This window comes from Tribolium madens, unplaced genomic scaffold (genome assembly GCF_015345945.1).
Source record: "Tribolium madens isolate multiple individuals breed KSU strain unplaced genomic scaffold, Tmad_KSU_1.1 Scaffold_96;HRSCAF=242;Tcas5.2_LG5, whole genome shotgun sequence".
NCBI classification, from domain to species: Eukaryota; Metazoa; Arthropoda; class Insecta; order Coleoptera; family Tenebrionidae; genus Tribolium; species Tribolium madens.
The window spans coordinates 16,411,567-16,435,296 of NW_025401068.1; the positions used below are offsets into that span (position 1 = coordinate 16,411,567).

Below are 23,730 nucleotides of genomic sequence, written 5' to 3' on the forward strand. Positions count from 1 at the left end.
TTTCACAAGATACGAAAAAATTCCTAAGATTTGTAAATAAATATAATCGTTTGGAAAACATTTCAAATAAAAAACTGTATTACTGTTACAATTTAAAATTCTTTTTTAATTTCATATTCTCATTTCATGGCTTGTAATTAATTAATTCTTTGCCTGATTTTTAAATAAACAGTGCAATTAATAATTAAAAAAATGGGACTATTAATTACTAGAAAAAACATTTATTAATGTCACAAACACTGATTGTCTCATTTTTATCTCCCGCTGCATTTAGTGTTAACATTCTCATAAATTCGTCTATCATCAAATGCAAGTTTATTAATTAGTGCAGTTGTGATAATGTCAACACTATGACATTTACCAATAATTAATGATAACACTTATCAGGAGTCTTCAAGAGGCAATGGAATGAGGAAGCTGTGTCACTCGACACTTTACTCACTTCAGTTTTTAGAAACAAATTTTAAAATTTATCACTTGTTTTTTATTGTTCGAGTTGTTTCAGATGAATTTGCATAATTGCAGGTTTTCTTTTCTTGTTCTATTAGTAATTTTGACATCACACAAGCCTAACCCAAGTTGACAAATGTTTGCAACAGATTGTAAATAATAACAAAATGATTTAAGGATTGTCTGATCATACTTATTCCCGCAAATAAATTACCTGATTAATTATTAGTTTCAAGATGAAGCTAGTAGTAGTAAATAAATGCAACTTCTTGAAGTGTGTTATTATGTAGCCATTTTTCAGAACAAAATTAATTGTGTATACAGCTTTGTTTGTTGTGAAAAGTTTAAATAAATAGGTGTAATTAATGTTACGGAGCTTCTACATTACGAGTATTGCGATAGCTAAAAGCAGATATTAACTACATTAATCAGTTAAAAGCGGCTCTCTTTGATTTTCCACTTAGCATGTTTACTAGTTTTACAGAATTAAGATTTCAATACAGTTAATATCTAGCTAATTTTATTTTTAAAAATCAGGATACTAAAAAATATACTTTAAAACTTCTTTTTATTTAGTGTAGAGCATGATTTATGACTGAATAAAATTATTTGACTGAAGTCATCTAAAATGAATCAAAGAAGATATTTCAGATATTTCCTAAATAAGAAGCTTCCTCCTTTGTTTTTTTTTCTCTTTTCCAAATTCGTCTAATATAAAAATTGATAAACTTTTGATAGAAGTTAACCACTTCCATTTTTAACACCTTTTTAAAAAAATTAAATCTCATTTCTATTATTTATTACAAACTTTTTAACATATGACAAAATTGATTATTTTAACTGTCTTTACAACCCAATTTCGCTTAGATTCTTAACTATACATAATGCAAAAACTGGATCTTATTCGTTTATTTTTTTAAGTTTGTTTATCCATCAGCACCTTATAAAATTTTATAAATAAATTTTAATGATAGTTGTAAAATCCATTACACAATTAAATTTATTACGCAAGATCAGATAGTTTAAAAAAACAAGTCTTTACGCCGATTACGTGGAAAAGTAATAAAATAAAATTGTCGTCTGAAAGTAAAGTTCTATTCTACACACGAAATCTTTTTTGAGTTAATTTAAAATAAAATAGAGTTGAACAAAATTGTTTCTTGGTTTCTCGCCTCTAGTTAAAAGCCATCCACATTCTTAAATATTTCAATTAGACTAGTTTAAAATTATGTGTTATAAGTATTTTAATGAAGACAGGAACTGTCTCATGAACCACCATATTAACATTTAAATGTAATTTTCTGGAAACTGTCTGGGTAGAAGATATAAGACTGTGACCAACTCATATTACTGACAACGATTTCCATAACATTCTAATTTTTAGAAAAAAAAATTAAATGGCTTGTTAAGCATTGTTAAAACGTCTCGGAGGGTAATTGTCTTTTTGGCACAATGCAGCTGCTTTAAGAAATTGAATTTGAACTCTGAAAACAAAACTCAGGTCAAATATAACACGCATTCAACATTATTTCTTTTAATCAACTTCAGCATTTATTTATTTTGCAGATTTAATAGTAATTTGATCCCACAATAATTTCTTTTGCAATGTTTTTAACTAGTTTAGTCATGCTTTAGTTTGAGTTTTGTCTCATGATGTTTTAAAGATGCAATTTAATTAATTACTCGGTCAAAATATTGGCCCAAACACAAACTCATCAATAAAGTTATGATCGTCCGACTATAATTGATTTACAAAAATAACCCCATCGCCCAAGAACCGCGTTTTAGCTTTCATGATACTAAGTAGCGCAGTTCAGTTTATACTTTACTCTCAGATAAAAGCGTGCAATCGTCGGAACATTGTTGATTACAACCCTGCATGCCATAAAGTATCAAGCTACTTAAAAAAAATCTACGATGTGAAATCAGCGTGTAACCGTGAACTATTGACTGTTTTCAATTACTAAAATGTGCAGTTTTATGCAGACATATGTTAATGTTTAGTTGGGATGGTGAATTTTAGTGTGAGAAGCGTCTTGGGCGTCGCGGTGTTGCTGATTGTTATTTTTTCAGGTAAGTAATTGCAGGATTTATTTTTAACATTTTGAATGATTTATCGCATATACCTGTGTGATTTTATAAAGCCAGACATAAATAAACCTTATTTCATTTTTTAAATTAAATTATAAATCAGATACTTCGCAGAATATCAGTCAAGGTCTCGGCTTATTTTCCTGTCATCACTTCCATTTTAGCGAATGCTTTTATTTGTTTATTTATTTTTATGCGAATAAAACAAACAAATATAAAAATCAGTCAGTTTATAGATATCTAGTAGCATCTAGTACTACCATACATCTATTTTTCTCAATAAACAATTTAATTTCCTACTTATGGGTATAATTTACATAATAAAGTGATTTTTGTTTATAAATCTTTAGCAGTAACTTATTGCATATTGCAAACATTATAATTATTTGTAATATAGCTATTAGGTACTTTAAAATTCTTTAGAATTTCTAATCTTTTTGTTAAGGTATATTCAAATATTTATCATTTCTCATAAACAAAAAGTAAGTCTGGGTATTCCCAACATAAAAATTCAAGCAATTTTGCAGAATTAAAAGATTACGAACCTACACATTACAATGTGTAACAAAATACATTTTCAAGTATTTCATAAATCATAAGTAGATGCTTACTTCGTAAGTCATTTGTAACTAAGTTAGTTTTATTTAAATAAGATAAGAAATTAGTTTTTGTTATGCTTTATAAATGTCTGTTTAAGTAGGTTAGTAAAAAATATCTATTTATTAAAAATGCTTTAAAACTTCAGTTTTATTTTTAAATATTTTAATTAAGACTGTAATAATAATGTGCAGTAGTTTGTTTGCAAGTTTGTCAATTTTTATTTTATCAAATAAAAAGTCATCGGACCTAATTTCTAAATAAAGCACTTATGTAAATAAATTACATGAGGATAAACACATTGACTTTGATGGTTTCTGTGTTACTGAAAACTCCTCATTTATACAGGGTGATTGACGAAAACCTTCGACGTTGTCTGCACTTTGCATATTTTAACTATTTTAACAAATACTCCTAGATGACAGCATTAAACATGAGTTAAATTGAATGTTTTTTTGATACATTTCTGACTTTTTTTATATACACTAGGGATTCTTAACGTGTAAAACTCACTTTACATACGAATTGGTTATCTCCACCTAATAAACTTCATATTTGCTTGAAGTTTATGTACTATAAAAAGTAGCATTTTTGAAATACTTGTCTTAATGAATGAGAAATGAAGAGCAATTATTGCAGTACAGCTACATAAAGATTTTAAGTAAACTTGAACGTATACATCTCCTAAACATGTTCAATTAAAGAAACTATTTTTAACACAACAGACAAACAAATGTTAAATTTTTGACATTTAAATCTTTTAAGCGATCATCTAACATAAAAAAAATGCAAGCTAATAAAAAAATTTGAGAGAAAATATGAAATAAATGAAAGAAAGGATCACTTGTTTTAACACTTTCATAATGATAAATAAGCGTTACGCAATATTAAATGATTTCTTGCATATTGATATTGAATTTTTATTAAACCCTGAATAATTTGTAACTCAATCGCTAATCTCCTTCTGACATTTGACTGGCACTTGGAAATTGTTTCCGGTTTCCAGTTCAAGATTAAACATCTTGCGTAACCTATTGACATTTTTAATCCAAATACGTTATTATACTATTTACCAACTATATTTCTATAACATTTGTAATTATTTTTCTGTGCAATTTGAGTTTCTTGAACCTCGAAAACTTGTTCACAAAATATTTGTGTACCCAAACCTACGCCAACACGCCCCAATTTACTTTTCCTGTTATTTGATTCCAGAAACACAAAGCCAGTTTAGTTATGTCTGCCCCAGAAAATTCGTGGCAATCGGAAAAAAATGCTACTATTTCAGCAAGGACGAAACTATTTGGCACGATGCCCACTTTAAATGTAGAAACCTCAACAGTAGTTTGGCCACAATTAAGGGACCCCAACAAGAACTAAGTGTAAGGAGATATCTCAACCGACGAAAAGATGGTACGTTTTTGGTGGCAGTATTTTTTATCTTCAATGTGAATAATTTTTTGGTTCAGGGAGGTTTGAAAGGTGGTTGGGAGGAAGGTACAACGAGAAACAGTCCAGGTGGGTCTGGGGTGCAAATGGAAAGCCTTTGCTTTTCCATGGATTTTCCAGGATGAATGCTAATGATAAAAAGTGGGCATGGCATTGTATTATTGTAGATCCATCAAGGCAAAATAAGTAAGTGATGATTTTTCCGAAAATAGTTGCAAATTTTGAAAATTATTGGGTTTAGATGGTCGGCGAGGAGTTGTGTCGAAAAAAAACGTTACATCTGCCAAAGGGCCGTCACAGGAAAAAGAAATATTATCAGAAGACAATGTAATCCAACTGCGAATAATACTAGCAGCCAAGGTTGTTTGAGACCTAAAGTGGGATCCTCAGCTCCTGCATTTTTAAGTAAGTTATGGTAAAAAAATTATAACCAAGATAAAAACAAGACAAAAACAATACGTAAACCACCAAAAAATCTATATTTTCTTTAAGCGATAATTTTATTGAATAAACATACAATGACCTGAAACGATGATTTTCGTTCTCATTTTCTCACCCCAAAAATTGCTAAACAAGTTTACCAAAAAATTAGAAAGTATTAGAATTTTTTACTATCTTTTGTTTGATTTTTTGTGCTCTGGAAATAAAATTTTGCTCATCTTTTAATACATATTTAAAAATTAGTTAATCTAGAAGTTTGCTAACCCTGACTCAAACGAATATTAATACAAGTCTACAATTTTTATTTTTATCCTCCACTTTCTCTGAACTCAAACACATAATTGCACTCACAAACATAAATCTAAATTTGACCGTTCTTTGTACCAAGGCAATTATCCGTAGAAGAGCCATAAATGTACGTTGAAGGTCGTTATTAAACGTTTTAAAATAGTTAAGTGGTGGTTTTATTTAAAATTGCACTTATTTTGGTGTAAATTTGGAAATTAATGTGTTATACTTGGCACCATTTAAACGCGAAAAGGTTCATTACACTACACCTACTCGCGACTAGAACCTAGCAAATATTTATAGTTTGATTAATTTGATTGTAATTTCAAATAGTCAAAATATCCCAGAAACAAAATAAACCGTACCACGTGGCTACATTCGTCTGCCCATCTCACATGATCCTCGTGGGCCGAAAATGCTACTTTTTCAGCAAAGACAAAGCCAGTTGGAGTAACGCTTATTGGGCTTGCAGAGACAACAAAACCAAACTTGCAGTGATCACAACCAAGATGCAAGACAATATTCTACGAGGATTTCTCAAATGGAATTTCACTGGTAGTTTAATTTATCTTGGAATTTCACTTTATGATTGTGTAATTTAGCAGAAAAACATGAACGTTGGCTTGGCGGAATCTTTGATTGGAAGCAGCAAAAATGGAAGTGGGCGATGAGTGGAAAAGTGATCAGATATAAGAATTTTGCCAAAGAAGCTTTGGTGGAAGGAAAGAATAATACCCATCATTGTATCACAATCGACCCCCAGTATAACAATTTGTAAGTTTTTCAAAAAAAGTTTTTGGTTTTGGTTGAATTGGAAGTTTCAGATGGAATTCGAAGAATCGACTGGAAGAAAAACATTATATTTGTCAAGCCAAGTCAAAAAGTGTGGTGAAGTATGACAAATTGTGGGACCCTAATGCTACAGTGGTCATCAAAGTTGAAGAAGATGATTTTCCTAGTAAAAAACATAATTTTGTAGCTACCACGCCAACTTCAGCGCAAAATTTTAATAACGAAGTCACTGACAAGTATGTTTATAATTGAAAAACTGCAACGGATTTCATATCCCAACAATCGATAATGTAAATAGTATTTGTCAATATTTAATAAGTTAGTAATAAATCATTGATAGCTTTATTTTACTGCATTTACACGGTTTTTAACGATATTAAAGTAATCTCTTATACAACTTTTTTTCTAAAAAGCTTTCTGATATTTTACTACATTTACATTAGTGACTGCCATTTGTTTAAGCTTATTTATTTATTTTTTATTCGTGTCTAGTTAGTTTAAGGGGCAGTACAGTGTGTTTTCTACTCTGAGTTGCTTTGTTCAATAAATTTTGAAGGTTGTATGTTAAAATATTACTTTTGATTGAAATAAACTTAAAACGTTTTGTACTGCCAGAATGAAAAGACACTTTATATCCAAATATAGTTACAATATTTTGATTATTTTATAGCATACCTATGTAATTACATTTATAATGTACTTTTTTCTACTTTATTCTTGCATGAAATATAAATTATGTATTACTTTTGTTTCATTTATTTTCTTGTTCTACAGAAAAAAAAAGAAAACTTTTGGCTACACAAAGTTAGTGGTTGTGCTTTCCAATATTTTAAAACACTTTTAGATCCTACAATCTCGTTTTCATTGTTAAAAAAATAAAAGATTTTGAAATTTTGTTAGACTGCTATTGAGTTTAAAACTAATCACAAATATATAGATTATTTTTTATTTATCATAAATATCCATTATAATGTTTTTTTACAAATAATAGTTTAACAGAAAATCGTAATACTTTATAATGTAGACAGGACCAGACTTAGACTTATTTCAAGTGGTTCGACCTAAGTCGCCACTCTAACTCCACTCCTGCTAGCACCAAAACATTCAAAATTAACACAAAATGAAGCAAAAAATATGTACATAAATACAAAATATTAAACCATAATACAAAAGTACATTTACACACTTAACACTAAGTTTAGTCCACAATTTAAGCTTCCTTCACATAGTTGAACTCTTCAACAATGGGTTTAGGATGCAATGGATTCAAAGTCGAATCTTTGTAATACGTCTTCCATTTCATCCGCTCCATAGACAAGTCGCCTTCTTCTTTATTCTTTTGTCGTCGTCTTCTTTCACCCAATGTACTGTTGTAGCCACTATCTTCCAAGTTCACTTTTTTCCTCTTGTTCTTCCGAGTTCTGCGTTTCCGCTCCTTGGGCTTAAGAGCAAACTGCGCATTGTTAATGTTGACAGCTTTCAAACTCGTGGTGTTGTAGTTAGCATCTTCTGGTATGGTGGGAACCGGAATTTCATTCAATTTGTTGTATTTGTTGACGTTGTATTGTCGCAACAACTTCTTTTTACCTTTACTAGTGACGATTTTGATTTTAGTGTGACAAATAAAGTGTTTTTGTTCCAAACAACTCCGAGTGTTCCACCTGTAATCACAATTTTTATAATTAAAAAATCCATTTTTTACAAACACACTTGAATTGGAGTTTTGGATCAACGATGATGCAGTGCCACCGCAACTTCTCCTTATCTTCAGGTTCCATTTGAGAGAACCCTTGATAGATGACAGGCTTGCCAGAAGCTCCCCACTTCCAAGTCATTTGTTCCCAGTCATAGAGACCACCAAGCCACCTTTCCAGAGGTTCTGTAAATTAACTATATTCCAAGCACTTGAAAAAATCGTTCAAACAAACCTAAAGTCTTTTTGCTCAAAGTTCTTCTGATAAGTTTGTCCTGATTTGAATTTCTGACAATGGCAAGGTTACTGTGAAGATCCCTACACTGGAAATAGGCATCTTGCCACGTTGCTGCTTCTTTACTGAAATAGTAACACCTGTGGCTGAGTCTCATGAAATGGGGAGGACACACATAGCTCCTCTTCGGTATTTTTCTAGTGGTATTGTTTGTCTGTTGGGCATTTGTCACTGTGGAACAAAAAAATTGAACAATCAGCGTTTAACTTGATAATAATCTCCCGGCGAGACTGATTTTATACGTTTGTGGGTGTATAATGCAATAGGTGAGTTCTAAAATTTATTGCAACCTTGAATGTTGGATGAGTCTCCTGACTCAAAACTCCTGTTTTATTGCATTTGGTATTGCTGCAATCATTTCTCTAGTGGGAAAGGTTTATTCTTGTGTTAATGTTGGATGGAGTGGCTCTTAATCATTTGACACCTTATTATGTGTTTATTTAGGTATTCGGAGTCAAGGAGGTTTTAGCAGATAACAGAGTTTAATGGCTGTTGCTGGAGAGACAATTAGAATCACTTTATAAGTTTGAAAACATGAATTAATTAAGTTTATAGATTGGTGGAAGATAAAAAAGAGGCTTTTTTAATTTTATTAGTTTTGAATAAGAAACCTAAACATATTAGCTTTGTTACCTGATTTAAAAATGTTTAATTTAATTCACTATTGAATAACAATATAAATAACGACAAATTAAGTTGACCAAACTGACATCTTAACAAATCAATGCGATCAAACAATGACCCCAACATTCTCGAAATGTTTGTCTCAAATAAATGTAAATGCGGAATTATTTCCAGCAATTACGTCAACAACAGCAACTTTCCAGCATTATAAGATTACCAGAACATTTCCTGTACCACCCAAAATGCAAAAAGATTAATAGTTTCGCATATTTCCACTTACATGCCAAAGTTAATAATAGCGCAATTAGCTTCATCTCTTCGATTTCTTCTCTAACATCTGCAAATCTTCATTTTCATCGGTGGTCGTTTTGTCATCCTTAAACTTCGTTCATTCGTTCACAAGTTTATTGCATATTTAATAAAAGTTCACGGCTGAAACAAAATACATTTTTAGAATTGGTCATCATTTTCAATTAATTTAGTGCGTCACTTGAGAGAATGAATTTTTGGGAGAAGGAAAATTCGCTTAATTCGAATAAATGATTGGTATAATATCACATTAATTAAGTGAATTGTTGAGGTTAATGATCCATAACAGAAATTTAGAGGATATTGTCTGCCGACTTGAAGAATTTTGATTCTATTTTAGTGGTGGCTGTTACTTAAGTTTGTACTTAAAATACTTGTCGTTTCTGAGTTTTGCAGACGGGAAAATCTAGCCATTGTTCTTTGGTATCTATTACCATAAATAAACCGTCTGGTCGGGTGATTACCATCCATCTTTGTCATGAACCGTAATTTTCACAATTTATAGGAATCAGATAAAAATACAAGAAAAAAGAGTAAGTACTTGTAGCTAGGTAGGTACTACTATGTGAAGAAGAAAAACACAAAATTCAAACAGATTGAAAATAAAAATACAAACATAAAATTTATTTCATTCAACCTGTCTTTTCCTCACAACAAAACAATTATGAATTCTGTTACAAACCGTAGTGAAATGAAAGATTTAGTTTTTCCAATTATATTTTTTCAAGTTATTGAAAATCTATAAATAAGTCGTAACATTTTATTTATAATAATATAATATAATTTGGTATTTCTTCATCTACATACATATGTATTTATTAACCTTTTTGATAATAAGTATTCACTATGTAATACTAAAATTTATAGCATGATGTCATTTTAGTTTTTCTCTAAAGAATGACAACACTGCGGAAGCAAATGTATTAAATATACATGTAAACAAGATAAAAAAACACATTTTCATCATTTTCAACAACTGCGCTATTTTTTCTATTATTAACACTAGTTTTTAAGGGGGGGGGGGGGGTGGTGTTGACAAATTTATACTTTTTTTTTATTTTGTAAAATGTTCCGGGGAATCGATTGGCGTCAAGCAAACTGCAAAATTCGTAGTAGTTTTGAAGTTATAGTCGGATTTAAATTCACGATATTTTTGACTTTATCAGAAATTTTCTCGATAACTATTCGATAAACTCAATTTTCTATCCAACGGTACCAAATATAAGAGGTTAACTCTAATAAGTCCGGAGTTATTGCCATTAGACCGCTCCGGGTGCCAAAAATCGACCAAAATCTCGACAAAAATTTAAAAAAAATATCTTTAAAATTGATCTATTTTACGTTTTTTACATTTCTAGAGGTCTTAAGGACTCAAATAAACGCATAAAACGACATTGGGTCTAGTTTCAAAAATTTTGAATTTTTTGAGTTTTTGAAGGTGAGCGAGCGGTAGTAAAATCGTAAAAATAGTCAATTTACTAAAAATCGTAAAAACGGTTGAAATATGGTTTTCTAGACGTAAAATTACTCGCTGAACACGACTCAACTAGTTAGAATACTCTACGATGCATAGTTTTTGAGKTATTGAGTAATAAAGTTAAGAATAAGGCTAAAGGTATAAGCACTATATAACGGTTCATTCAAACAATAAAAAATATCACAGTTTAAAATAATAAATCTAGATATATGATAATATCTTTTCATACTTTTTTAAATAATTTTCCTAATCAGAAAACAGATTCGATTGTTTAGTTAGTGAAAAATTAAAGAAATAAAAAAAATAGCTTTTATTGTGGTAGTCCTAAAAATTTTGCAAATTGCTTTTAGTCCAAGTTTATTAAGATTGTAAAATATTTACAACGAAAGAAATAAGTTCAGTTCATTTAATTTTCCAACGGAATTTTTTTGCCATACTCTTAATTTTTTAATTATCTTTACTAACTGAACAGTCGTATCAATTTTTGATGACTGTGACAATTAGTACTAAAAAAAATCACTAGCTTCTGGGCTAAATACGAAAAAGGAAAAGTAAAACTAAATTTGGAGTTAAAAAGCATTAAATGGAACATAAAATCTGTATTTTATGTAGTAACGGTGCCAGGATGATCAATGAGTTAATAATAGCAGGCGGTATAGCTTCCAACTAGATCATCCAAAAGAATCTTTCACTATACACAGAAAATAAAACTAAAGCCGGCAAAAATAAACTTTTACGTACATAAATAAATACAAACATAAATATTCGAAAACGAAAAAAATGTGCACGTTTTCGCTATTTCCTTAGCGGTAAGTCTAAACCTCTATCATCCCATCGGCGTTATTTATGACATCCTTAATCTCCATTTGTGAAGTTAGTGTTTTGCTTAAACAAGTAAATATTTTCCCGACCGGAATATCCACATCATCTATCTGGCACAGTCTATAATTATGTTTCCACTTTCATACGTGATCTAAAAATCAAAAATTCCCACCTACGCCTCTTGATGTATGAATTAAGACATTTGCATTGTGTTATGGCGAGGGCGGATTACTACAACTGCTTTACTAGTATCATCAGACAACTTTCACACAAAGTAGTTGCATGTGAAACAACTCGAACAAAAGACAAAATTATGTTATTACAGCTGAATGAATGAAATTGTTTGCCCTTTTAAGGAACGATTTTTTAGCTCTCTTGGTTATTTGTGAGTCATGTGTGCTAATTCTGTCTTTGATCCAGTGGTTGTAGACTAAATTAATGGTTAAAGGTTTGTGTTTTTATTTTGAAATATCCTGTCAAAACAAACGTGATTACTAGTGTTTTGGTAGCTGCTGTATTTAGCTATTGCCAAACAGCGGAATTATTCACAGGTGGTGGGCCAGATTAACATTGAAATGCACTTCCGGTTCATCTCGCATAATTTCCTGTTTGGTGGTTACGAAATCATAGTTTTTCAACGTTTAACTACATTTTTGTTAAAAATTTTTAGAAGTTTGTAAAATTGTGAAGGAAAAAAAACAGTAAAACAAGCCGGTTTACACTCTACTAGCTCCAAGAACGTGTGTGTTCCCTTTTTTGCATTATTTATGTACTGTTACACATAAATTAATAAAGATCAACTTGATGTCTTCATTATTTCGATGATTTATGTATTACTTTATTATTTCAAGTATTTTTTCAAACAAAAATTTTAATCAAAATTCAAACCTTTTTTATGTTTTTTGGACCACTTTTATTGACTTTTGGTGTTTTTTCTTTATTTCTTCCTTTCCTCAATATTTCTGTTGTCCTGCGTTCTATAGCATTAAGTGCATCTTCAATCTACGTTTTTCTATATTTGGCTATTTTTGTGCAAATTTTAACACTCTTTTAAAGCATGTTTTCTATTTACTGCCTTATTCATATTTTAATTTTTGTTTTTTATATTTTTTTAAACTGGCGTCGCTTTATCTTGTAATCAATATTAAACTGAAAAAATATGATTTCAAAAAAACAACGATTTGTGATTAACAAATAAAACTGCTTGAATTTTCTTTAAATCGTGAGGTGATTTTCTCTTAATTTATTAGCAAATTTTGGTCTAGACATTGAAATGCACTTCCGGTTCATCTCGCATAACTTCCTGTCTGGTGGTTACGAAATTATAGTTTTTCAACGTTTAACTACATGTTTGTTACAAATTTTAGAAATTTGTATAATTGTAAAGGAAAGAAAAACAGTAAAACAAGCCGGTTTACACTCTACTAGCTCCAAGAACGTGTGTGTTCCCTTTTTTGCATTATTTATGTATAACTGTTACACATAAATTAATAAAGATCAACTTGATATCTTCATTATTTCGATGATTTATGCTTTACTTCATTATTTCAAGTATTCAACTCGGTTTTTTCAAACAAAAATTTTAATAAAAATTCAACTTTTTTTTTGACCACTTTTATTGATTTTTGGTGTTTCTTCTTTATTTCTTTCTTTCTTCAATATCTCTTTCTTCTGTGCGTTCTATAACTTTAAGTGCATATCTTCAATCTACGTTTTTCTATACTTGCATGCTATTTTTGTGCAAATTTTAACGCATATTTTCCATTTACTGACTTATTCATATTTTAAATTTTTGTATTTTATATTTTTTTTAACTGGCATCGCTTTATCTTGTAATCAATAATAAACTGAAAAAATATGATTTCAAAAAACCGACGATTCGTGATTAACAAAGTAACAAAGTAATAAAACTTCTTGAATTTTCTTTAAATACCAATTATCGTGAGGTGATTTTCTCTTAATTTATTAGCAAATTTTGGTCTAGACATTGCCTTGAAACCGCCAACCAATAAATAACACTCTTTCAGAGCGAGAAAACGAAGGTCAAGAGCACCTAACTCGCGATAACGCACCACCTTTCGCATCTAATTATCCACGTAGCATAACAAAAATCTCCAATTAGAAAGGAGTGATTTTTAATAGCGACTTAATTACTCACATAGTTGCTTTCAATTACGCTTCCAAAAGTAGGATCAACATGCCCGCAGACGAACACCAGCCACAAAAAGTCAAAGTCAATACACCGCTCCAAAAATAGACGAATCTGAAGCACTTGCATCAAATTCGCGCCATATGAGCCATCAATGACAGCTAGTTTATGTTATTCTTAAGTTTTGTTTATATTGATGAAAAAATATCCCTGGCGGAGAATGCTTTTAACGATCTAATCTGATTCTAATTCTAATAACTGATTGTAAAAAGTTAAAAACAAACGATGATTCAGTGTAAACCCGAGAACTTGGACTTTATTAGAGCAAGTGTGCTTTCAAGGAGGTTTCTTGTTGGTCCATGAAAATGAAATGAAAGAAGGCGGATTAAAAAGCAAAAATCTCTAAGTACACGTTTTTATTTTAAATTGAAATAAAAGATTCTAATTAAACATAAAAAAATACAAATTACCTCACAAAAGTAAAGGTCTTTTATGTTTTTCCGATACAATTTATGGAGTTTTAGTAAAAATCGGTTTAAAAATTTATGTTAGACCAATTAAAAATTAAATATGTTTTACCGTTTAGGACGCCCCTGATTAAAAATTTTGTTATTTGGCATTTGTTTAGGTGTACATACATATAAAGGTACCAAATTTTGTAATTTTATCTATTCTGAAATATTAAGAAAAAATCCTTTAAAAAACGTACCTTTGTTTAGGGGGTGTAGCTCCCTTTCATAGCATTTTTCGAAATACTTTTGTCTTAAAATTAAATATTCTATCAATTATTTAAATTTGTACCTAACAATAAAAATGAAATACTGTATAATTAACACATGAAAAATTAATTCACAAAAATTTAAAATTAACTCACTAAAATAACAAAAAAACTAAATTTTTAACACTTATAACACTATATAACAAAGTGCTCAGCATTTCGGGGGGGGTTTTGAACCCCCTAATCCCCCCCCCCCCCCTTGGGTACGGCCCTGCTTTCAAGGGCCTGAAAATGTCAAGCTCCATTTCATATTGGCATTAGAGCGCAACGCTTTAATTGTCGATTTGCCAGCGATGTAAAATTAGAACTTGCTTGCCTATTTATCATTTCGATAAGGTGTTAACGTGACCAATTTATGCCAGCCCGAGGGACTGCAAAAACTATGACATAACTAAAAATTTGTAACGAATTTTACAGTCTTGCTCTTAATAAGGCTCTTTAATTTTATTGACGGTTTAAGTTGGATTAAGTGCTGGTTGGGTTTATGCGTAGTCGTCAGGCGATGTAAATAAATGATTGTCACACTTGGATGAAATATACACATAAGGAATTGTGTGAATTATTGCAACATTATGAGAAATTAACTTGACCTATTTTTGCGTTTTATTTGCGTGCCGATTCGTCATTTATGTGAATGTGCATATTGGGGATTGAAGACAAAAATTTATGCTTTATTAAAGGGAAAAACTTCAGACATTATAAATGTGAGTTTCACTTAAACTTGTTAATATTCAAGCGTTGCGTTGACCGCAAGTCAAAATGACTTATATTTTGTATCGAAATATGATCAAAATGTTAACTTGCAAACTGCAGTTCTAACTCCACCAAAGCAAACAGTTTTTTTTCAAAAAACTATGCTACATTAAAAACTCACCAACAACAAACACAAAATAGTTCCAAAAAGTAAACATTGAATTTTTTTATTTATTCTTGCTAAATTTCGCAAAAAATCCTTTATACCAAAATCTTATCGTACTGTAAACTTCTAGTAAAAGATTTGTATAAATATTTCTAAACCTATCAATCAGATTAAGTTTGTTTATTTTTTATTAAACTACATTGAACTCGGTTACGAAAATATTTAACTTCTAGGATGCAAGTATTGTGAAAGTTTTGTACTTAAACGTTCCCTTAGGGAAAAAATATGCAAAGAATAGTTATTTATTCGACGAGTTTGTTACACGTTACACTCGTGCTTTAAAAATCCACTCGGTCAAATAAAGAGTCCGATTTACACTCAAACGAGTGGAATACAACATTTTATTCTTCGAATTAGAGTCAACAAGGCTTAAACTTGCTTTAAATCTGTTAAAAATAATTTAACGTTTTGTATTGAGAAATGCCAAACAATTGTCAAAACTTCCTTACACGGGAGAAAAACCGTAAATTTTGACAGTGTCGAAGAATAAAATATTATAATCATTGATGATTGAATTACCTACTACAACTTTTTGAGACACTTGAGTGAAAAATTTATGATTTATGAATTTTTTAATTGAATGTAAGCATTTTATTTTCAGAAGATCAAAATCTGCAAATTGAAAATTGACTCTCCGTTACTTAAGGTGACAAAGTCGTGACAGAAAATAAAATTAACCGTTACAAAGCAATAAAAGACCTCAACAAAGCGACTAATTGACTAGACACCCACTTTACGTGACTAATTAAAACAGAAACATGTAAATTATTATCCAAATTGTATACCAATGTTGTCCTGAGACCTGTTATCATTTCCAATTTACTTGTATTGAAACTTAAAAAAAAAAATATCTGCACGAATCGGAAACCATTCAATTTTTCATCGTCCTTAAGCTTGATATTTCTACTTTAAAAGCAGACACCGTCCCACTTAAAACTCGAACTGAATGGATCATTACAAGACCAGTTGCCGGTAAATCTCTTTTTCTTATTACCTTACCTGAATCATTCACCAGTGAAACATGTAGACACAATGCGTTTTTTTTTAACAATATTAGCTACAGTTACAATAAATCAATTGCCTTTGATCCAAAATCCAGAGCCGCATTCACCAATTATGATTTATAGCACTCGAAGTGCTGCCTCTGGTGCACTTTAACTGTGTCTAATGCCACAACGGGATTTTGTAATTTTAGATTGAAACACCGCAGGAACACACCTGCTAATGCAGCAGGAGATTTGTAATTTGGTTTTGAAAGGCTATGCAAATTGAGTGGATCGGTTATTTTGAGGGATCTTGGGTTTCCTGCTGCACTAAAAGTGCCAACATTTCGTTTATGGTTTTATTGCTTCCTTTGTTAAACTTAACAATGATGTCATTAAAGGCTTTTTTAACAATAAACAAACCACGGAGATTAATTAATTAACACAGAAATCAAAAACAGAATTCTTCCTGGCGAAATAAATCTCGGTTTAGATTATTTCAAAGCTACATTCTATTTTTAACTGTTTATCTTGTGAAATTAACCAACATAAATCATTCCAAATTCCGAAAATGCACATTTATAATTCTAGTTGTGCCCATGTTTTCAGACTTCCTTTCTTTTAAACAAATTATTCAACTAAGAAAATATCACTAAAATATATTTCATTTTACCATTACCCAAACGTGAATTAAATATAAAAATTTTCCTCCTTATTTTAATCCTTCTAAATAGAAGCAAAAACATTAAAATTGTCATCCTTTTGTGTTTGTACCTACACAAACTTTCTTTTTTCTTAGTTTCACTACAGTAATTATTTCTCCATTTCTGTCATGTTTTCATTCTTGCTCAATTAGCACATCCACGAGGGACCATCAATTTTGAATATCTTCTCTAATCAGCATGTGTACATTATAATCTTGTGTGGGTAAATAACATACAATAACGAATGATCTCCTTGAGGATATTTCTACATTCAAGAGCAAACAAGTAATGTATCCGTTAACGATCAATATTTGCCCACCTGTTCCCTTTTTTTCTGCATTATTTATTTCATAATTTACGATTAATAAAAACAATAATTCGCACAAGCAGTTTTTGAAAATCTGAAAATTGCAAATCAGATATAATTTTTGCAAAACAACTGGATTGTAGCATCAGAAAAAAATACCGTTCACCTCTAGCGTCCAAAGTTCACTGCAATTTATAATAATTCACGTGTCGGCATTCTCAGTAACATATTTTTGTATTATTATCTTGTAAAATGGTGCGACTATTGCAACTTTTTCTACAGAATGAAGCCTTTCAGTCAGTATTAAAATATTATTTAAAATCAGCTGAAAACCAAGTGAAAATCACATAGAAAAAATATCACTTTCCCAATTCATTTTTTTGTCAAGTACAAAATAATTAATCTTCGTTTCAGATCACTTTATTTGAATTTATGTATTACTGAAACAAAAATTATCCGGGTTTCAGTAAAAAACATGAACTCTTCCAAATTTAAATAAATAAATCTTGAAAATAAATAATGTTGTTTGCCAAGACTTCCTGCCTTCACAGCTACTTTACTGAAATATTTGCAAACGTGTTTGCAAAAATTGACTTTTAAGTTTTTTGTGTGAAGCGCACACTTGTTTTCTAAAAATATTTTGCTATAATTGGTTTGCTAATTAAATAATTTAGTCACTAATTATAGCTCAGACATTTATTGTGTGTCACTTTTTAATTTCTTGTTGTCACGAAGTTTATAGTAATTGTGGTACTTGTAATTAATTCTGGCCTTATCACGCCTATAAATCAGTATAATTGTGATAGACAAATATTAATCTTATGATAATTCATCCACAATTAGAATAAATTGCTTAAGGAAATATTTGTAATTGACACAAAGTGCAGATCAGTGCACCTGATGTTTACCACGAGCGTTGCTAATACGGCCCTTAGTCTATAATATCACTAATTTAACCTAGAGCGGTAAGTGAAAGCAAATTTGAAAATGAAACGACCGTTTGTAAAAATGAACAGTCGTAAATATTTAACGACTTTTTGACTAACCGCAAAGGAACACTCGTCCGACCATAAAGTTCCACAAACATAATATAAAAATTTTCAAAAAATAATTAGTTTCTCTTTCTATTTGTGAACCAAAAACTCGCAATTGCAGATAAGCCACGTGACCCTAATTGGTTTGAAAGTAATTTTATTGCATCGACAGGATAAAGTATTTTCCCTATATGGATAAAGCTTAACTTTTGAACTAAATAATTTTTAATTGGCTGAAAGTTAATTTTATTCATTGACTTGAGATAAATTGTTTGTTTTTAAAAGTAAAAGTATGACTAATGATGTGGTTTAAGTGTGAGACTTGTCGATTTTTAAAATTATTGAGAACGAATGATGAGGTAATAAGTAATTAAAAAATATTTGCTTTTTTATTTATTACTGCCGGATAACCCAGTTTTCAAGTTTATATTTTAAAACACAGAATCCTAATTAGAGCAATTGAAGGTTAACCAAATTTTACAATGTGCAAATGAAAAAAATACATCATTTTAACGACAAATGACAAGAGCAGGATTTTTTTAAAGAAATGGGACACCTCGAAACACGTTTGGTGATGATCAAACTGCTTCAGGCTTCCACACCCATAAAACCATTGATTAATTAAATTAATTTTGCATCTCAATTATGGAGCCAAGTAATTTAAACTTTATGATGAAATTAGAAGATTTATTTCAGCCGGAAGTTGCATGAAAAAAGGCAGATCACTGAACCAACTTATCGAATTTCAATGTGCAGAACTTAATCTACTGGAAATTTATTAGATTAAGTTGCCCAGTAGGGTGTCTTCTGGTTCTTAGATGGTTTGTATCATCTTTAAACATGACTAAGCTGTGTAAACAAATATTTTAAATTACATGCTTACGTTTTTTTTTTTTTTAATAATTACAATAACATTCATACTTAAAAGTATTTTTCAATCACGGGTAATAAAATACACGTTTCAGTAGTTAATTGGCCATATTTTATTAAATGAAAGTATCCAGTTACGATTTTTGAAACAGGTCTGAGTTGTCGAAAGTCACTGTTTAAATTCAGGTAATAACTTTTTTAATTGATATTTTTTTGTAATCCATAAATGAATAAAAAATGTATATTTTTACATTCTAGCTCCCACTCAGGTCACTAAAGTGATCATAATTAAAAAATAACAGCAATTTAATTTTAATTTTAATCAAATTTTCTCCTAGTATGTAATTAGTTTGCGCAAGAAAAACACGAATTAATATTTTTTCAATGAATGTCTAATTTATAGCTTGTAGAACGGTGCTACTTGTAATAATTAATTTCAGTAGTTAATTCCTGGCACGTAAACTCATCCTAAATAAATTACTAGCGAATTCTTAGTTACACCGAGCGAATAATGAGGCAAGTTTCTTCTTTACCTTGATATTTTCCTCAAAAAACAACAATTTGCAAAGGTGGAATTAATTTCAGAATTAGTGGCGAAACATTCTTGTGATTTTTTTCGGTTCGTAAAAGAATTTGGGTTTTTTTTCGTTGAGTTCGATTAATTAGGTTAATGCGGTTCGCTGTAATCTTGCAGGAGAAATTCACTCCAACTTCCTGCAAATTAATCAGGCGGTTTATAAATCCCATCTGTCCAGCGGCGAAAGCAGGATGATGCATGTGTCAGACCACACCTCGAGTGCCGCTCTTTGTGCTTTTCCCAATGAACAGCTGGGAGCAAAGTGATCCTTCATTCAGGATCAGAAATGTCAAAGATGTTGCAAGAACGGATGATGATAGAGATGTTTTTAAGATTTAGCTCAGATAAGGAGTGAAAAAATGCACAAAAATTTTGCTTTATTTAACAATGAAATATAATAATTGTTTGTTTAATTAAAGCGTTTATGTAAATTGTTGTAAATTAATTTCTCATTTGCATAATGGGAACAGTGCAAGTATCAGATGCATTACCTCCCACCTGAAACACACCTACTCAATGTCTAGCGTTACTAGAAGCCAAATTTGACTCGTAGTCTTGTTAGAATTGATCGAAATCGTTTTAATCATCGCGATTAAATAGGTGTCAGTTGACACAAATGAGGTCACACGATATTTTATACCAAATGATTAAAATGGGTGGGAAGAAATAACTAATTCATTACAAACACATTCCCAGACGAATATATTTAAAAACCTACACTAGAGTAAGCGGAAAAACATTTCAAATTTGCGATTTTTGTATTAAATGAACTGATAATTCGATTTGATCATAACGTCTTGCTAACAGCAACAACAACACTATATTTTACTTAATGGGCGTGTAGGCTTCGATGTTTTTAAAAGTGTTAAACTGTTAAGTTTATATTTCTGGTTTAACGCTCAACGGCTTATATCCAAACTGGTTAGGGTCACTCCTTGCAAAAATAAGTTGAAAGAAATACAAATATTTCAGTTAATTCTGAAAAGAAATGATCTGAAAATTTTATATAAAAGTGATTTTCTAATTTCTGATTTCAAAAGAATTAAAAATAACAGTAATGCATAAAAAGTCATATGAAAATGAATGAGGACTCTTTAAAATACAATAAAAATAAATTTAAATTTTGCTAAGAGATTTCCGTTTCACAGCCAAGAATTTAAATTTAAGTTCGTGTAATAAAATTGTAATTTAATTTTAATGTGCATAACACGCTTTTAAGAAAAGATATTGAAATCCTTTTAGTTCAAGTAATTACATATTTAAAAACGAATAAAATGGTTTCAGTTTAATTACAAAATAAAAATAAACGGTGCTTCGAGTTCAATTTTTATAATTTAAAAACTGCATAAATCAATTTATAAAGACAGCGAGTAATTTGCACAGTAATTTTACTCATAAAGAAGAACAATTTTTTTGGAAAAAGACGCAATTAGTCACATATGTTGTTTGTAAAATTAAGAAAACAATGTTAAATAAAGTATTTCTATATTTATTGTTTTTCTGGTTTGAGTTCTAAGTTTTACAATAAATTTTAAAGTATTGAATTGAATTTTAAATTAGGTAATATCAATCATATAAATTATTGGATAATTATGTTTCGAATAAACAAGTAAATAATAAACAAATATCCTACAAACTTAAATTGTGATAACGAAAATCATTTTCATAAATCACTTTGTCATAAAAAGTGATTAGTAGTAGGTTATCTTCTTTCAAATTTATGTATTCACATGAAGAAATCTTTAGTTTAAAATAATAAAGTAAATAATGCCGAGAGAAACAAAAAAACAATAAAACAAAGTGGACTAAAAAAAAATTGAAGCCAGATTGTACCAAAGTTGCTTGATTATGTATTATCCCAAAAAACTATAATTTTAAGTAATTTTAACAAAAAATAAAGTTCTAAGTGAATTAAAAGACATTTTTTTAGTTTGAAGAAGTGTCACCTAAGGAGACAACTTCACATGTGATACATTATGTAAACTATTATAAACATTATGTTTTCAGATTTAGTTTTTTCTTTATTTATAGGATTCTAATAATTTTAGTTATTTTATTTCAATCAATAATACAATTTATCCATGCAATTAACACCTTTACCCTTCAACTATACTCGTATGTTTAATTATTACGTAGGTGCTCCAGTTATCTACTATGTAATACAATTCTTTCAAAAAAATAAAAATATAATTATTAAAGGCTTGTAAAAACATGAAGATTGAAGTTATTTTTTCAAAAATAATTTAATCCGAGATTTGGGATCAAAATAATAGCTTTTAATACAAATTTAAAATGTACCAGGTGAATAAAAAGTATGGAACCAAACGTTTTTTCCTTAAACTATTTATTTTTTGAAAAAACTAATTGATGAGTGATAAAGTACTATAAAAATGTGATGATTTAACAAGAATAAAATTTTTCGAAATTTCCTTTTGTTTTTGAGTTCTACAAAAAAATGGCAACCCACTATAAAATCATTTTTCTCATAAAAGCTATACTCTAAGGATTACAACTATCTGCTTTATATTTAATTTTTTCAAAAAAATTTTTTCACATAAATTGCAATTTTGACAAAAAAAATAGCATAACTCAAAAACAAAACAAAATTTCGTTCTGAAAATACGATGTATAATGCATGGAACTTCTAAAATTTGTCAAAAAATATTTCCAGAAATCAAATATTTGGTTTCCTAATAAGAACAAAATTTGAATTCAAAAGTAACGCATAAACAAGCTTTATACATACAGGATGAATATAAAGTATGGAACCAAGCGGTTTTATTTTTAATCATTTGCCTCCAGAAAATAATAATTAAAATAAATTAAAATAATATCAAAAATGTGATCGTATTTTCAGAACGAAATTTTGTTTTGTTTTTGAGTTATGCGATTTTTTTTTGTCAAAATTGCAATTTTGTGAAAAATTTTTTTGAAAAAATTAAATATAAAGCAGATAGTTGCAATCCTTAGAGTATAGCTTTTATGAGAAAAATGATTTTATAGTGGGTTGCCATTTAAAAAAATATTTCTTTTTGTAGAACTCAAAAACAAAAGGAAATTTCGAAAAATTTTATCCTTGTTAAATTATCACATTTTTATAGTACTTAATCACTCATCAATTAGTTTTTTCAAAAATAAGTAGTTTAAGCAAAAAATGTTTGGTTCCATACTTTTCATTTACCTGGTCTATCTATCTACTTGTGATTAAATTGGAAAATAAAAAAATTTAATTCAATTTTAAAAACTGATGAAAATCAAAATGTTTTTTAATTCGTCTTATTTTTAGTTACCTTATAAATCTCTGCGGGCACAGTGAACTTTGTCAACGATAACGCATCGACACACTAAACATCTATCAGAACATTGCACACAAACGCTTCGCCTCGGCGAGCTGAACGCAAAATGCTGTAATGCCAAGCTGCTGGCATGAAATAAAGCAAAGCAAAGCAAAGCAGGAGAACTCCGGCACACTTCGCTGAATAGCGGCTTTTTCATTCTTATAATGTCGAGCAGACTGCCAGGCTTCGCAATTCCTGCTGAAAGTTGAAATAAAGGGAACACGACGAATGATTTGTATTTTGTATACAAGAGACAGATGAACACGTAATGTCTTGTTCTTTACTGATCGGGTCAGAGATTGTGGACGTCGTTTGCAGGATTTCATTCCTGTTGTCGCGAAATGCCATCGGAATGGAAATGGAAAGAGCGTGGGATAAATTTGTACATGTTTCTGATTTTATGAACAAAATTAGTTTGTGCTTTATTCATTCACTCACAAAAATTTCTCATTCAATACTACACAAAATTTAAAATTACATTCGGGAAAAATTTAAATGCACAGTATATTATTTAAACGACAAGTAATAATAAATGCACAGTAAAATAATAAATGCGCAGTAAAAAGAATAAATGCACAGTAAAAATAATAAATGCACAGTAAAAACAATGATTACCATTTGTGCACAGTTTCCAGCCCTTGCTAAAATCATTCTTGCGCAACGCAGGGGCCCTTCCTAATATATACATACATTACCCTCCAATAATAATAAATTATTCAGTGATATGAAAATAAGTACCAATA

General features: G+C 29.9%; 2 protein-coding genes across 6 annotated transcripts in view; one reads left to right on the plus strand and one right to left on the minus strand.

Annotated features, from left to right (window-relative positions):
• LOC123012704 (secretory phospholipase A2 receptor-like) overlaps positions 1-6,853 on the plus strand; it is a 10,371-nt gene extending 3,518 nt beyond the window's left edge. The window contains exons 2-8 of one of the 5 annotated variants that reach the window (XM_044410786.1): positions 2,341-2,523; positions 4,354-4,551; positions 4,608-4,773; positions 4,829-4,992; positions 5,650-5,871; positions 5,919-6,090; positions 6,141-6,853. In XM_044410786.1, the coding sequence (XP_044266721.1) occupies positions 2,460-2,523; positions 4,354-4,551; positions 4,608-4,773; positions 4,829-4,992; positions 5,650-5,871; positions 5,919-6,090; positions 6,141-6,360 (1,206 nt within the window). In that variant the 5' untranslated portion in view covers positions 2,341-2,459 and the 3' untranslated portion in view covers positions 6,361-6,853. Of the gene's footprint in view, positions 1-2,267; positions 2,524-4,353; positions 4,552-4,607; positions 4,774-4,828; positions 4,993-5,649; positions 5,872-5,918; positions 6,091-6,140 lie in introns of all 5 variants that reach the window. The other 4 variants (XM_044410784.1, XM_044410789.1, XM_044410788.1 and 1 more) reach the window with 4 other exon arrangements.
• A 187-nt stretch (positions 6,854-7,040) lies between these two features.
• Positions 7,041-23,112, minus strand: LOC123012705 (lithostathine-1-beta-like). Its single transcript, XM_044410790.1, has 5 exons — positions 22,940-23,112; positions 9,001-9,152; positions 8,037-8,267; positions 7,819-7,987; positions 7,041-7,769 (listed from the first exon to the last, which is right to left on the minus strand). The coding sequence occupies exons 2-5, from the start codon at positions 9,032-9,034 to the stop codon at positions 7,319-7,321; spliced, it is 885 nt and encodes a 294-aa protein (XP_044266725.1). The 5' UTR covers positions 9,035-9,152; positions 22,940-23,112; the 3' UTR covers positions 7,041-7,318.
• Positions 23,113-23,730: the final 618 nt, after the last annotated feature.

Bases quoted from the DNA above. Each gene is read 5' to 3' on its own strand.
- LOC123012705 (XM_044410790.1), bottom strand. From the start codon at position 9,034: ATGAAGCTAATTGCGCTATTATTAACTTTGGCAT. The intron at 8,268-9,000 runs GTAAGTGGAAAT...TTTGTTCCACAG, and splicing joins GCTATTATTAACTTTGGCAT to TGACAAATGCCCAACAGACA. The intron at 7,770-7,818 runs GTGTGTTTGTAA...TTGTGATTACAG, and splicing joins GATCCAAAACTCCAATTCAA to GTGGAACACTCGGAGTTGTT.